Here is a 16,560-nt window from a genome sequence, read left to right on the forward strand (position 1 = left end):
TCAACGCAGAGGCACATTTTTCCAAGCTTGTTTTGTTTCTTCATGTTCAAACAGGCCTAGAATGAGAGATGAGAGGAAAAAATCATTAGATCTGGGCTTAAATCAGACATGTCTTAAGCCTGCTTTTAACTAATACAGAGCATGCAACATGGAAGAACAATCCTTGAGTCTCCCACTAATTTTGTCCCCGGCACAGCTTTTGACTCAGTCTTTCAGATTGTCTCAGCTGTGACTTCCCTGATGAAATGTGACAGCCAAGTTCTTTTCAGAGTTATTCTATGAAGAAGTGCTTGACTTCAGTTCAGCCAAGTCCTCTTTCATTTTTCTAGGAGAAATGACACTTATATTTTAATTCTGATTTGGAATGCTGGCCTCTTAGTTTAATATTAATAATTAAATAATTGGCCTAGTCTGCAGAAATGCTAAGCTGCTGGCAGCTTCTGTGGAAACTCGGTTCACTAGCAGGGTCTTTAAACATTTCAGAGTGTCTAGCATTAGGAAGCTGTTTTTGTAGATCTTGGCCATGACAAAAGCTAATCTGACTCTTACTAGATATTTCTTCATCACGATTACTTGCTCTGGAGACATCTGAAGTTCTGAACTGTTGATGTGACATTGTTTATCTGCAAATACACTTTCTCATGTTGTGATGAAGCTGGAGTGCTGTGCTCTATCTAATATTTTTGTGTTGCAGTCCTTGAAAATCCATTAAACTAAACTGCTACTTAGCTGCTGTATTACTTCCCTGGGGCGTAAATCAAATGCTGCAGCAGCTTAGGAGACAGATATTTAACTTGAATTAAATGGGAATACACACATTTTGGTATATGATTGGACTTGCTGTGCATGTTAATCTGGCAAACATGTATTTACAAGTCATTAAGAATGCAGATAGTTTTTCTCTTCTTGGTTTTCCCGTCTTTTTTCCCCCTAAAATAACAATTTTGGAAATGAACGCTGCCCATTTTCTGCTTCCAACAAGAACTAATAAAAGAGCCACAAAACAATGGAAAGCAAACTGCCTTTGCTGATTTGTCTTTATAGAATTTACTTTGGGCAGGGTAGTGCAGTTGTGCATAACTGTAAAGCTTTAGTTGATTGGACCTTTTATCTTTTGTCTGTGTTTCTTTTTAAAAGGAAGATATTGAGGCAGGTTCAGGAAGAACATGGTATTTGTCATTTTCAGCGTTTGAAATAAATCATTTTGAAGCTTTCATCTGCATTACTCCAGTTTGCTCTCATTATGCTCCCAAGTTTCGCAGGGACACAGGCTTAGTTAGGGAATGACTGATTTAAGTCTAGGTAATGTTTATGTGTCTCAAGTGTACATAACAGCAGAGTTCTTACTTTTCTCTGCATGTGCCTGTTGGTGCAAAGAAACTCTAAAATTAAAAAGTCCTCTGTACCTGAAATAGTAATGTTTTACTTCTAATTATGTTCAAGTAATTTCTTTGAGATATTAAATCTCTGTTTTCTCGCCTTCTTGACCTTCACAGCTCAGATTTAGTAGAAATCTCTCTTTCTAAAGCTGTTGCTGTCTATATATAAATATGGAACAATTACTTTCAAGTCTCCTGGTGGCTATGATTAAGTAGAATAGTAGCATGCTATAATGAGGTTTGGTTGAGCTTTGTCTTGGCCTTAGTATCAAATTACCTCCAGGAACTGTAGACTAAACGAGATTTTTAATTTATCTGAAATTACAATAGCAGTTTAAGTCCTTGGATGAAATTGTTTCTCTCTAACTTGGAAGGAATGACCAATGATTAATATTTATAATTTTTTAGTCATAGGAAAACTCTACAGTTTAGTGATTGCCCTGATTTGGTAATTGTGGGTGAGCTGGATGGCAATAGTTAACATGAATCCTGGGCATCAAGGAAAAAAAAGAGCAGTTAAAGTACTTGGCATTGTGTGGTGGTTTCAGAGTATGTCCCTGGGATTCCTTTTGGGTCAAATGCAATCAGAAGTTGTGCCCCAGCAGCACCTACTGTGCTCAGTCCCTGGGAGATGCTCAGCTGTGTGTGGGCATTCAGTCCTTCTCAGCTGTGCTACTTGCTAATGGCAGTATTGGCTGGGAAGCACTCACTGACCATTCCTCTTACTCTCAATAATAAAATAAAATCCTCAAATCCAACAACTCAGGCAGATGCTTCTAGTCAGTGTTATATGGAGAAATGAAACTGGGCAGCAGTAAAAACAACATGCAGCTCTTGGTGGAAGGAGATCTAAAAACCAGAGGCTTGGATACAGGCAATACTTTGTGTCTTCTGCAGTTGAAAGTGGAAGAGTAATGTGGTCTTTCAGCACTCAGGTGGGGAGTGGTGAGTGAGGAAGCAATCACAGCCTGAGATCAAAGCTGTGCCTCCAGCACAAGGCTTGAATAAAACCAGTGCCATTTCCCACTTCCCACTTATGCTGATAGTTCTCCTTGATCACATAGGCAGAAAGATGTAGCACGGAAGACTTTGTTTTTTTCAGTTTCTGACTAATAAGTTACATGTCCTGATCAGCTAGAAAGATTTTCAAGCACTGATCTGTTTCCAATTTTTGTATTTTCATTTTTGTCAGTAGGTAATATATACTTTCTTGTTACAGGATATATTCATTTCAATGAATTTTATGTGATTAGTATTATATCTGCTTTGGGTACGTTATCACCTTCTACTGTCTTCATATGCTTAAGATCATAAAAGCTGGTTTAAAATGCCTTTTCTAAATCTGAAGTGTACTTGTAACTTGAAACATTTAATTTAAAGCTATTGAGATTAAACTGGCCATTAAACAGACCGAAAACACTAGCATGAAAGGTAATTGTTTTCTGAAACTTGTACTTACAGTCTTTGCTTTAAAACATGAATTTATATCAGATTAGCTAAGTCATTCAGAGATGATCTCAAATATACTGTAAGCCCACAGACTGTTGAAATTTGAATTATGTTTAAGCCAAAGTGCCCATAGAAATATAAAAAGCCTCATAAGAAGCATTGGTAGATTCCTCAGTGGGGAATAAAATGGACTAAGTAGAAACATTTTATTTCGTGTTCAGTACAATGTATGAATGAAAGTGCATTGGGAACATGCAGCTTACTTGAAGGTATCTGGATCTAGAGGGTAAAAATGTTTTTTCTGCTACTTTGGTGAGTGAATACAAAAGAGTTCTTTGAACATTTGAAGATTTGATTTTTAAAAAATTCTCAGTTTGGGTTGTTTATCAGATGTAATTCCTTGGTTTCAACATTGGTTGCCATGACAGCTCATAGCATGTTCTTAGTGTGGGTTTTTTTTTTTTGTTTGTTTTTTGTTTTTTTTAATTAATTGCTTTGCTGCATTCTTCCTTACTTGAATTATACTAGACAGGTAGCAGTACCTATTGCTGCAGCTGCCAGATCAGTTTCCATTGTAACCTCCTGTGTAACCTTATAAAATATCTGCCTTTTACACTGAATTTTTCCATGCTTGGAAGCCAGATGTTGCTTGCTTGAATCTAGCAAGCATTTCTCTGCCTCTCGAGTGCCTAGCTGCTCATTAGCTTTTAACAACAAAATGGAATGTGTGTTAGAAGCCCCTAATTTTTCTTGTTATGTTTATCAAATTGGTATTTCAGCTTCAAATATTGGCATGTTTTATATTCAAAGCATGATACTGATTAATGTCCAAAGACTTTATATTTAAAATGTTTAACTTACAAAGATAAGAAATAAAAGCAAGTTTATTGCTACATATCCTACTGAAAAATTTGTTTGTGAGAAATTAGGCAACAATGTGATATATACAATTAGCTAAGAAGTATGGTGGGGTAATTTTGATTCTCTTCTGCCTGTAAATTAGGCAGCTCTTCCAAAAATATTGTTACAAATCACTAGCACTTAACAGTGTTCTTTTCCAAAGTATTCTACAAATACAAAATAAACTTAGCAATACACCATTAATATAGGTCAGTAGGTGCTGTAATTGTTTTACACCTGGTGAAATCGAGGTAGAAATGATAAGTACTTGAACCCAGGCCACCTGAGATTTCGAATGCATATCTCTTAGCCATTAGTCCTGTGCTGAAATCATAGGATTACATCATTGCCATATTCCCTCACACAGGATCTATCGATAGCCCATTGAAACCAGTGGGGAAGGATGCCAGATTATGTCAGCCCGTTTCATGTCTGGGTTATGCTTCACATGTCAAGGCTTGCATCAGCTGCAGCCAGCTCGGATTCAGAGGGAAGCATAACTGTGGCCCTCTTTTGGTGGCCTTATGGGGAAACTGTTGTAAAATGTAGATTTGTTCTCCACATTTTGTTACTTAATTATGCATAAATAAAATCAGTTGGCTGAAGTGTAACAGTGAGAGCTCTGCTGCAATAAGCTTTAGAAATGTCACGATAACACGGTGAGAATGGGAATTACTCTTCTGTAGGCCTGATGAAAAAATCCTCTTTACAATCCTGTTCAGTCTTGCATGCTGAAATATGACCTTTACCCTAGTCTAGACATGTCCTTTGCAAGCTATTTCTAGTTTATATGAAGACTCCTTGATTTAAACCAAGTATGTTAATCTGATGCTGTCACGACTGATGGGGTTTGCAGTCTGAGAAGCTGACAGCTCACAACAGAGTAAGCGAAAGACCGTAAGCCTCTCCAGACCCTCCTGCAAATGACATGCCATCTGCTTTTTATGAGATAAATTGTGAGATTCAGAGAGTGAACTTACTGCAAGAGAGAAAGTGCAGTAGGTTTTACCTTCCTTTTCCACCACAAGCTGGTTAAATTATGTTGATTACTTTTGAAAACTCTAGTTAGCTGGCACCTATATGTGGTACAGTTCTAGCCAAGAGTCTAGAAACTGGGCGATGGCAACTGCCAGCTTTCATAGAAAATTGCTGTGTAAATGTCAAAATATCCAGTTTAATTACACCCCTATTTATTAAGTTTATTCATTATTAAACATCCAGCAGCAATGTGTACATTTCAGGCCTTTTTATCTTCCCTGAAAGATTTCAACCTTTTGGAAGGTAATGTTCATCTCTTTGCCCTGTCCTCAGTACCACAGCTGGACTAAATATTCTGCATTCAAAAGGTGATTGCTTATTTTCTCTAGTATGCAAACCAGTTGGCTTCTCAGGGCAGTGTGGAATGCAGGAGGAATAAGGGCAGAAAAGTCTGTGCAGAACATTTGCTACGTATCTGAGGTTGCTTGAGACCTACAGTGCAGTGAGATGGTGTTGGCCCAGCGTGTGCTTGGTGTGTTGAGCAAATTTCAGGTGTGTTGTGATTGCTGACCAGGCACTGATCCTCTGAGGAAAAGCTGTTTCTCTAATCAGGACCCAGGTGTCAGACAGCCCAGCTGGAGGTACCAACTATGATTCTCACAGAATTAGTTCCCCTGCAGCTTGAAATGAGCCCTTTTCTTTCCCAGCGTGTTCTCAAGTGCTCTTCCCCAGTTCTGAATAGCATCCTGAACTAATATGGAGCTCTGTGTTCACTCCAGTCATTCCCACTCCCTTCCTATTTCTTCTTTGCAGTAGTATCTTCCTGCAAGATAGGAAGGTAATTCATAATGTCATGGCTTCATAGGTAACCCTGTTGGACTACATGAGCCCTCAAGATATCTTCTAAGCTGTGTTATTCTGTGATTCTGTCTTTGTTTCTTCCTGTAAAAATATATGTATTATGTTTACCCAAAAGCCTGTTACCTGCAGTAGCCGCTTCTCTGTGTTTGAGGACAAAGGATGTCTTTGAGCACTGATGGTTGATAAGACAGAGATGGTCTCCTTTGGTTTAGTAGATTATTCTGCTATTGGGGTATCTTGTTTTGGTTTGAACCCCTGTAGGCATTCAGCATGTCTTCATCAAAGCAAAACATCCACCCAGAAATACCGTGCCTGAAAGCACAACGCTTTTCTTTTTTTTTCTCCAGAAGTTCATGTCTAGATTTTGTAGTTATATGCATAGTTTAAAAAAAAAAAAAATTACTTGTGTATGTAGGAGGTGTAACGTGACCTTTCTGAATTTCTTACAGACAAGAGCAGAGCAATCCCAAGGTGCATACTTCTTGCCTGAGTTTGCACTTTCTCCACAGGGGAGTTTTCTTGAGGACACCACGGGGGAACAGTTCCTCACGTACCGTTATGATGACCAGGTCAGTGTGCCCTGTGTGAAAATTACAGAGATTGTCACATTCGTGTAACCCTGAGATACAGATCGCTGTGAAACAGATTAAAGACACAGAGCATGTGTTATCTTTTGAAGGCACATCAAATTTATAGCAAGCTGAATGATAACACGCTATGCAAAATCAAAATTAAGGCACTTAGTTGCATAAATAATAAGTAAAACCACTTTTGGAAGATACTAATAGGATGCAATGGAGACAAAAGCAGCAATATTTTAGTGATGTGTTAATAGATGTTTATAGTTACATCTGCAAAATGCATAGAATTAGAAGTGATTGTCCTTTCTGTGAATTGTTTGACTTAACCCTAATTTGCTTTATTTAATGGAAAAATCAGTGTTAGGCAGACCTTGCATTTTCCAGCACGTTGTATTAGTTAATGAAGTTTTTGTAAGGGAAGGTTGGGTGAATAATAAAGAAACAAATGGGAAGTGTAGTAATGGATGGAGCAGTATTTAGAAAGAAACAATTTTTTTTTTTAAAGGTAAAAATCTTTAATGCTTTCTCCAGACCCATAGAAACATTGTTAAACATGGAATATAGATATAAATGTAAAGAAAGCAACATGAAAGAAATGCTGTTAATCTTGGCAAAAGATCTGAAGTAAACCTAGGAAATGTGTGGCGTGCTGTGGAAATTTACTCATAACACAATGTGTTCCAGGAGTCAGTTGAATTTCACATCAAAACTGTCTGAATTACATTCATAGACACTTACAGTACGTTTCTTAATGTAAGAGGAGGGAATTTGTTAGGAAAAAGTCCCTGAAGAAGTGAGAGAAGAGCCAGAATTTCCCCGCATCACAAGGTATGGATCTGTCTGTGAGGGGTAGTTGTATTTTGAAAGATGGTCTCCTCGCAGGAACTACTTGAAGAAAATAATTTACTCATCACTACCCCAAAAGAGAGAACTGAGGTGAGGTTATTTAAGCTTTAAACTGACAATCTTTTTAGACAGACAAAAGGAAGCAGAAAAGATACAATAGAAAGCATGCTGAGCCATTGTGAACTGCTTGAATTTAGTTTAAATGTTTACAATAATTCATACTTTTGCTTCCCTAGAGGGTCTTGATTATCAACACAAAAGGTACTTGGATAAGACCTTCCTTGGACCAAACACCTGGGAAAGCAATAGCTTATAGGACAGTAAAATGCAGCTGCAACTCAGGCTGCATTTAATGACAGTAGTTGAAAAACACTGTAAAGGTTGTACACTTTGATCAAAATAGTTTCCATTTAATGGAGCACATTTTAGAGAAGATGATAAATCAAATATAACAGAGGCTTAGTATGAGTCTTTGACTAGACTGTTTGGATTATGTGAATAATATAGCTGATTAAAAAACAAACAAAATGAATCCCCTCGAAAAACCCTCAAATACCAGCATAGCTCTATACAGAAGCTGGTTCCAAGCTCAATTCCATTTGATGGAAAGAATTCCATTTGATGGAAAGTTTTCCATTAATTCCATTGAGATCTGAATTGGATCTAGGATATGGCCAGCTTCTCTTCTTTCATAAATGTGATTTAGTTTTGAAGCCTGCTCTTCCCAGGCACTTAGCAGTATGAAATTAAGTTTGAATTCCTGGAACTGAAAGTGGTGCTGAAACATCAAAATGTTGAAAGTAAAAGCAACTGTATTAGCAGTAGTTTCTTGTGAAAGGAAATTCAGTCCGTAAGCATTATTTATTAAAAGTTATGAATACATTGAATGCAGATGGGAGCTGATCTGTATCTCTAGCTTTACCTTCCTGCAAATAAACCAGGATTTCTTTCATGAATAGAAAGATTTTCCTTGATTTTCTAGGAAATTGATCATAAGTTTGTATAACATACAGTTATAATTATACTTTTGCTGAAATGTTAATACAAAACTCAATTGTATTGTGGTCAAACTGGGTCAGAAAACTAGATATTTTTCTTGTTTTCTGTGTTTCATTCAACTCTTTCTTTTGATGTTTACTGGTATGAATGGATGGAAGTCTTAAAACCAGAGGGTGAAAATCCTTCATTGGATAATTTCTTGAATTTTTTCAAACTGGGATGGATAGGTTTGATACATGATGAATGTGATAAGAATGCACAGGTGAATAAAAAGAGAGGAATCTATGCCCATTGAAAGTCCATTTTAACCTATCCATCACAGAAATGGAACCAGTACAGGAAGGTTGCCACATGAATAAAGAACGCAGCAGCATCTTCTCACACACCTTAATTCCTTAACTTAGTTGTAGCAATTCACTTTCTCTCTTGTCCTACTGTGAAGGGCTGCTGGCCTGTGGGAAATACATTTCTTCCTTTCCCCTGATCTCCAGAACTGTCCTGTGGGCAATCCTACAAAGTCTTGGTGTTCTGGTACATCCCAAATTGCACTGGAAAATTGGAAAAGTGAAATAACTCTGTGCACTTGACTCCAGCAAAACAAGAGATCAGTGTGATCTGGTCTGCTCTGGAGATCATTCCTCCTTCTGTGTCCATGGCAGGGAACAGAATAGATAAAGGGGTGAGAGGTTCCTGAGGCTGTGGTATGGAGGTGCAGAAGAGGGCGGCTCACAACCTCTATTCTTTTGGCGAACCAATGTTGAGACACTTGCAGGAAAACCACCTACCCCTGTCTTCCCAAGTGTGCCCTTTCCCCCCTTGCACTGTTCCTTCTATCCAGGCCAGTAAAATTTCCAGGGATAGATGGATAATATTTTTATATAGCAGCATCATCATCGTCATGATCCAAGATTAGTTTCCTTACATCCTCCAAACAGAGGAATGTTTCAAAGGGGTTTTCTTTGGCTGTTGTGTGTGATATTTTTCAAGCAGGGAGCCAGTTTAATCAGAATCATTCATTCCTTTGTTAGTAAGTAATCTCAGTAAAATAGAACTAGCTGTTACTTAAAGATTCAAAAGTATTTGCTATCTGAAATGACAAGCTTACAGCTTGAGATGAAAGATGAGTAAATATTAATAGGAACACACTGTACTCTGCTCTAGCCCAGCAGAATTACATATGGATTCATGTTGTACATGCAAGATAGTACATTTTGTTCTGGTTTAATCTGGCAGGACTGTGCTCTCATTTTTGTACAGGACTGCACTAACCTCTTTGCATATTTTGTTGCTGTATGTGTTTTTAAGAATTACATGCAGCTGAAATTCTTTGGCTAGATATTTTGAAAATTCAGTGAGTATCTTTTTTTACTGCTTCTATGACTAGAGAAGAAAATACCTTTTAAGATCTGATTAAATACTACCAGCCTGATTCACTGGGGTGACATCTGCATAGAGTGGGACATTATAGTTTTGACACATTTATTGCTGTATCTTCAGGGAAAAGCAGTGATTCAAAGCAAATACTTTTGAGGGATCCCAAAGGACAGAAATGTAGAAATGTTTAAACTGAACGTTTTCTAAAGGCTCCTGTGTTGTTCACCAAGTGATGTCTTGTGTCAGTGCGTTGCATCCTGAGTTTCTGGAATTCTGAGTCAATGCAATTTAAAACTTGGTACCAAATATTGCATCCTGAGTTTCTGGAATTCTACTGAGTCAATGCAATTTAAAACTTGGTACCAAATAGATTTTGATGCATAGCCAAAGACTTCAACTCCTGTTAGAAATTTGAGATTGAAAAAAAGTATGCCCCTCTCCTACCATTCATGAAAAAAAATAAATAACAGAATAAATATATGAAAATAAATGAAATTATGAAATAAATATACAAGTAATAGCCCTTTCTCCAACTTTGAGATACATGTTGAACCTTGCCATATGGAATAGTTTCCTAGTTTTCTTTCTGATTTCTTTTGGCTTTTCACCTTTTAATCTACTACAAGGAATTTTTTTTCTTTTCCAAAATACTAGTAGTACTGGAAAGGTTTCTTGCAGAAATAAAATATTCTTGTTTTCTGACACTTAAGGTATTGCTTCCAAGTATTAAAACCATTCCATATGACGGACCACCAAGAAGGACAGCAGTGAAAACTTGGTTGAGTTGAATGTGTTTGAAGTACATTTCCACTTTGATTGGCTGGCTGAAAGAGAGTTCTCTTGGGGGTGTGGGTAAAACAAAGGAAAGAAAAAAGAAAATAAGTTTATCTTTCAAGTGAGAAAATGTTTGCTTGACCAGTTAGCTTTCTAGTTGACCTTGCTGCTTCTAAATTTTATGGTGTTTACCAGTTTAAACTCCCAACAAGGATAGCCTGATTCTGGAATTAGATATATGTCTCTAAGTAGCTCAGTCTTGGCAAAGAAATCTATTTCTAAACAAATATTAATGAAAACATGCACTATCAGACTTGTGAGTGTTTGGCTATGCAAGGTAAGGTAGAAACCAGTCAGTCTGTTTTCAACTAGATGTGCAATTTGTAACACACAGGCTGCAGCTGCTACAGTTCATTTAATCACTATTTCTTTGGGTTTGCTAGAAAAAGCGACCTGCTATAAAGTGAAGACCAAAACTGAGAAAATAAATATTCTCATTTAAGCCTTGTCTTCCACAAATAGAAATAGTCTGTCTTGGCTTCTGCTTTTTCAGGGGGAAAAGGAGCATGGCATTTAAAGTATTAATTAAAAAAAAAAAGGCAGTGGAACCCAGGGTCTGAATTACTTAAAAAATTAACATTGAAACAAACTGGTGGAACCTATTGTTCCACCTTTTTATTTGTAGTCTGGCAGCAATAATTGTTTGTGTTTGCTCTGAAAGTTTTTTATATTACACCGAGGAAACTCTTGGGTGGACAGAAGTTGTCTTAAGGGTCCTGCTGGGCTGACAGCCATTTTCCCACAATTTCCTTCATGTCTTTCCCCGTTCCACCTGCTGCTGATTGCCATTCTCCATGCTCTGCCCCTGGAACGGTACCTGAGTCACAGCCTGGTTCTGAGTATCAGCTGCTTGCTGGCTCCTGCTCCCAGTTTGAGCCTTTTTATTCCATTGCCAGCCAGTTTGCATCTAAATCACCAGAGAAATGGAGCTACACGTTTTCAGGCTTGCAGATGAATCATGTAAGGGATGTTACTGCAAATTAACACATCAGTGAGGACAAGCTCTAATCCTGAGAAGGGAGGAAGATTTGTAGTCAGTGGCTCGTTTGCTACCCAAGTACATAAAGCTCCAGTACTCTTGATTTGAGGAGGAGCCTGAAACTTGTGTTATTCTCTGATGAGCCATTTTTGTTGATACCCTGAAAAAGCACTCAGAACTATTAAAAAGACTTAACGTCTTGAATCTTAATGTCTAGCTCTTCATTTAGAGATCCTTTTTTTGAATAAGCAAACTGTTTTCAAGTGGCCGCAAACTATTTCAGGCATTCTTCTATAATGGAAACATTCCACTATGGAACACTTGGTGGTTTCATTTGTGTATTCAGAGAATGAACCGATAAACTTAATTTTATCCAAGCACCAGAAGTGCAGCTGCTAATACGTGGCTGTGGGAATTTCAGCACTGTGTTAGAAATACTGCTCCTCTGCTGTGTAGAGGACTGACTTTGCAGTCTGCTGATGTTGGAGTAACACTGATTTCAGTGACTTGAATCCTCCAAGTCATTACATCCTCTTGGCTGGGTCATCTTGTGCAAGGAAGAAATTACTAGGTCAGGTTTGTGGTACTCCATACTAATCCTACAGATGTTCGTAACAAGTTTTAAATCACAGTTAAGGAGTTTACAGCCATGTGTTTGTAAGGCTGAAGATAAAACAAGCATTGTTTGGTGTTTCTCTGAAAATTTAACTGAAGGTGATGTTAGGTGCTCCCTAATATTTTTAATTCTATTCCTTTTTTTCCCCCAATATATACCTTTATTTTCTTGTTTGCAGGTTTAATTTTGGCCTTTTTATATTTAAGGGTATGTTCTTTGGTTGGGTTTTTTTTTGGGTAAGGGAATTAGCTCCATAATCAAGCAAAATGTGTTTTTGATTTGGAGTGGAAGGGAGGAAAAGGAGGCAAGGATTAAGAGAAAATGAAAACCACTTACAATTTCAGGCAAAACTACTCTTACAGAGACTGGTACTGCATGAGTCAGGCATGATCCTATTCAAACAATACTTTTGTTTAGGCTAATTTCTGGCTGGCAGTGTGTGAGTAGCATATGCACAAGTAATTATATCATTACTTGTGTGTGATAGGTTGTTTAGTGAGCTGAAAACTGTTTTTAAATACTTTTGTTTGTTGGCAAACGGAATGGGGAACTGGCACTTTTTAAAGCACCAACTACCATTTTAAGCTCAGGGTTTTGTTGTTCAGAGAAAATAGTGGAACTGCTGCGTGCAGTCCATGTTTCACTGAGAATTACAGACTTTCTTGTTTTCTATTACAACCTTAGTCCCAACCCTGCCAAACGTCTCTGTGTGTAAATCATACTCACAGAAGCCAGTAGGTCCTCACCTTGTGCAGTGTAACAGCCTTCACATATAATAATACAGTTTCTGCAGAAAACACATTTTATATCATTTCAATTTGGATCAAATACGTTCTACGAGGCTGTAATCCTATTCCACCAAATTCTGTGGTGAAACTCACTGGCCTGGGTCCTTAGTCCTTCTGTGGCTGTGATGATACTGACCTCAGCAGCTGGTAGAGGATTCCTGGGTAGCAGAAGTGACCCCTCATTTGCAAGGTCATTCCCAAGAATGATTTCTCAAGGGAGAAAAGAGAATGGACCTAAATTTTCAGTTGTTTCTCTTATTCTTGCTCCCCTGGGCGCTGGACAGATATTGAGGCTGCTCCAGTGGATGATAAAAGGCTATGCAGGGGATATTGATCTTCTTCCTTTTTTGTTAGATGTATCTTTGGGGCCACAAATTCATGTTTATTCAGTTTGAGGTTGAGCAATATATAAAAAAACCCCACTTTAATACAAAGTGCCTTGCTTTTCTAGCATCTCTACCATGCACATTTTTCATAAAAGACTGAATTTTTTCAACTCACATTCAGTATTTCATGTTCTAATGTTTGCAAGTCCAGGTTTTCCCAAATACATTTTTCAGTTTCTAGCAAAAGGTTTAAAGTATTTTTCTTTTTTTTAACCTTTCATTCTCCAAGGAACAGACAGAAGGATGTGTACTTGGGCAAATATTCTACTGTAAAGTCTTTAACTCAATTCTGCTGCACTGGGTTAGTAACAAGACACCTGATGAAATGAATTGACATTATACAGACTAGGTGGTCATTTGTCATTCTTTAGAGGAGACCAATGATTAAATCATGAGAGATTGATACAATGCAATGTGAATTTCCCACTGACCTCCTCATGCCCCCAGTGAACCTCCAGAAGTTGGCACATGTTCTTATCCAAGAATTTTGACATTGATAAAGGCTTAGGTTCAGCCTTCTAAATTAAGACTGAAAGGTCTGGAGGTAACAGAAATAATCCCGTGCTTGCACAGCTCTGACGTAGTGCTGCTGTCATCTATCAATAAGAGTTCATTGAGATACAGCGGAGAAGTGCTTCTAAATCAAAAAGATATATTTCAAGTACTGTGGGAAATGAGGTGCTTGGAACTGGAAAGTCATTCTTCAGATACACAGGGATGAGAGGATGTCTTAGGCTGATAAAGCCTAATGGTGCATTAGTCACTTTGCTCACACAGCACAAACATTTTGAAACCATCTCTTCTCACTGGTCTTAGTCAAGGGGAGAGCAGATTGTGTTTAGTTTTTTGATAATTCAGCTACATTTATTGAACTTCTTGAGCTGTTTAAGCTCCTGTTGAGTTTTGCACAAATGAGAAGATAGAATTGTATTGCAGAATTTTTCATGAAGGATGAATGTGATCAATTTGGTTATTTTTTTCTTTCTGTGTTGTTTCTGCCACAGATAACATTTAAAGACCATTAAAAGCTTTTCCCTTTTAACATGGAAAGCCTCTTAGTGAAAAAAAAAAGAAGTTTCAGTTTATACTGTCCCTGGAATAATGATTAGCAAAACTGCTTGCTTGATAAAATGGTTCATCCTGTGTGTTTCTGAAAGAATTACATTGTTTTGCAAGGCACTGGGTAATTTAAATGGAATTTATATTGTTGATCATGTGGATAATATCCCTCACATCCCTAACAGTCAGGCCCATCCAGCATGGGAAAATTATTTATAGGAGAGACTGGATGTCACAATGACCCTTTTAGTAGAGATGTACTTGAACCTAAATTTCTTCCAATTTGTATGCCACTACTGTGGAAGATGAAGTGAAAAAATCTTCTTTTAAAAATCTGCATATTTTGGCTTTGTTTCTAGAAATAGTTAAAATGGTTTTTGATGTCATTAACACTTGCATAATGAACCAGCCTTGAGACAACTAAAGAACAATCTCTTTACAACTTCCAACAGTTATTTAGCTCTGTACTGTTTCAAAATAATTGTCAGTATTGCCAGTTAAACCTAATTTATTTCTACTAACTATTTAGGCTTCAAAAGCTTTTTGCTTATGAGCAAGGAAATTGCAAGCATTAATTATCAATTTTGGCAGTAACAGCAAAAATGGTAAATGTAGGTTCATTGAGAGGATCACTGCTGACAAATGTACTTTTCATTTTCAGAGCTTAGAATGTGTTACAGGTTGTGGTACTGCAGAATCTGAGGCATTTTAATCCTCCTAATGTGAAACATCCTGGTGCTGTGTGTGTCAGGTGCAGGTGTAGCTTCCAGCCAGCTCTGATGCTGAGCCTTGCCTTGGAGGCTTAGGGGTACAGAGGACGTCTATGATTTTCAGAAACAGAGCTGGGAGACTTGGTTGTTAATAAAAAAAAAAAAAGAAAAGTATGTGGAATTTGTTACTAATTTTTTCATGTTCTGGAAGCTCTGATTTTTTTCTTTTCCCTTTCTGCTTCTTTTTTCTATAAAGCAGTTTCCTCCTTTTCTGTTTGAACCATAACCTATTGCTATTTTCTAATCCCTTTAAACCATTACCCCCAAGAAAACACTGAAACTTTGGGTGCAGCTTCCAGCATGCTGGATGTCCTGCAAATGTCCATAGATTTTTTTTGCATGTCTGAAATGGTTTACAGAAATAAATGCTTGCACGTGATTTGAGGCAATAGTTGAAGGTGCTCAGTGGTTGGTTGAGTGTTTAGCATGGTCTTTGGTAAAGCAATGCTGTATTTGAACATTAGCTTTAAGTACTTTAATGCACTTGTCACAAATTCTAGGTTCCACGTTTTGTGGAATTACTGGCAAATCAAACATTCCTTTTTATTCTCTGTGGTTTTTCCCCCCCACTTTCCTATAGACAGGCAACTGTTATGCTGATTCTTGGTCTGGAAGGAAAGGCAGTCAGACCTCTGAGAACTGGAAACAATCTGGACTTTTTTTAGTACTCTTTAAGACTATAAAACCTGACCTCTTTCCACTTGAGCCTACGTGATCTAGCTTTATAAAATTATCTCATTGGTAGTAAATTTTTTTGTTTGTTTGTGTTATCATGCTTTAAGATATTTTTGTGCTTTGATGGTATAAGCCTTTATTCCTTTAACGTTTTTATGGTGCGTAAGAGCAAAAGGACTTTTAAAATGGCACCAAACCTTTAACTGATTTACAGGTTCATGAAGCAGACTAGAGTATTTGCACATGGGTGAGAAAAATTAGTGCTAATAGGCTGCTGTATGATGTGGGATGTTTTTGTAGTTTTTAAAATAGCCCTTGGGAGACGGTTGCAATTGTAAATACAAGATATGTTCTCCTTTACCTGATTATTTAGGCTTTGGTCCAAAAATCATAGTAATTTCAAAAGACTTTGGATCAGCCCTTCATTTTTTAATGCAAGAGGAGATTTGCCATTGATTTCAGCCAGATTGCATTCAGGTACCTCAAAAGAAATACTGCAGACTCCTTTGTCAGGGAACTACTGGAAAATGGGATAGATGCTGCAAAGCACCAGCATGACTGCAGCCTCAGTATTCTGCAAACAGACAAGTGCAGTGGTGTTTGCTCGGTGCTTTCAAATCTGGTGTCCAAATGATGTGTGAAGGGTGAACTTTGTTAATTTGATCCAGCTACTGGATTTGGTGAGGATCACAGAATTTTCTGTGATTTATACAAGCAAACCTATGAATGCTGCACTGAATCCTGTGTTCAAAGTATTTGAGCTGTTTCAGTAATTATGTTGTACTCTAATGACCTAAAAAAATGCTGACAAAATGTAGTTTACTACTCCATTCTCATGCACAGTCTTTGCTAAAAATACACATATTTGCTGATATGTGTAGCATGTAGGTCCTTGATCTTGCTTTGTCTGAGTAATATAGCTGTATAAGGTATAAATCTGAAGGAACCAGCTCACATAATGTCTCATGACATCTACACAACATATGGCAAAATAACTTTTTTTTACTATTTGTAAAAAAAAGACTCAGAATGCATCAGTTTTACTTAAAAGAAATATAGTGCATTGGCTTGAATTTTTTTTGATAT

At 37.5% G+C, this 16,560-nt stretch overlaps 1 protein-coding gene across 5 annotated transcripts in view; it reads left to right on the plus strand.

Moving 5' to 3' along the window:
• Window positions 1-16,560, plus strand: part of ADAMTSL3 (ADAMTS like 3) — a 181,538-nt gene that overhangs the window by 29,701 nt on the left and 135,277 nt on the right. For 4 of the 5 annotated variants that reach the window (XM_017742691.1, XM_017742687.1, XM_017742689.1 and 1 more), the window contains exon 3: window positions 6,017-6,136. The exons of the other annotated variant lie outside the window; for it this stretch is intronic. In XM_017742691.1, coding sequence (XP_017598180.1) covers window positions 6,017-6,136 — 120 coding nt within the window. The remainder of the gene's footprint in view (window positions 1-6,016; window positions 6,137-16,560) is intronic. 5 annotated transcript variants of the gene reach the window in all.

The sequence above is a fragment of the Corvus brachyrhynchos genome, unplaced genomic scaffold (genome assembly GCF_000691975.1).
Source record: "Corvus brachyrhynchos isolate BGI_N302 unplaced genomic scaffold, ASM69197v1 scaffold97, whole genome shotgun sequence".
NCBI classification, from domain to species: domain Eukaryota; kingdom Metazoa; phylum Chordata; class Aves; order Passeriformes; family Corvidae; genus Corvus; species Corvus brachyrhynchos.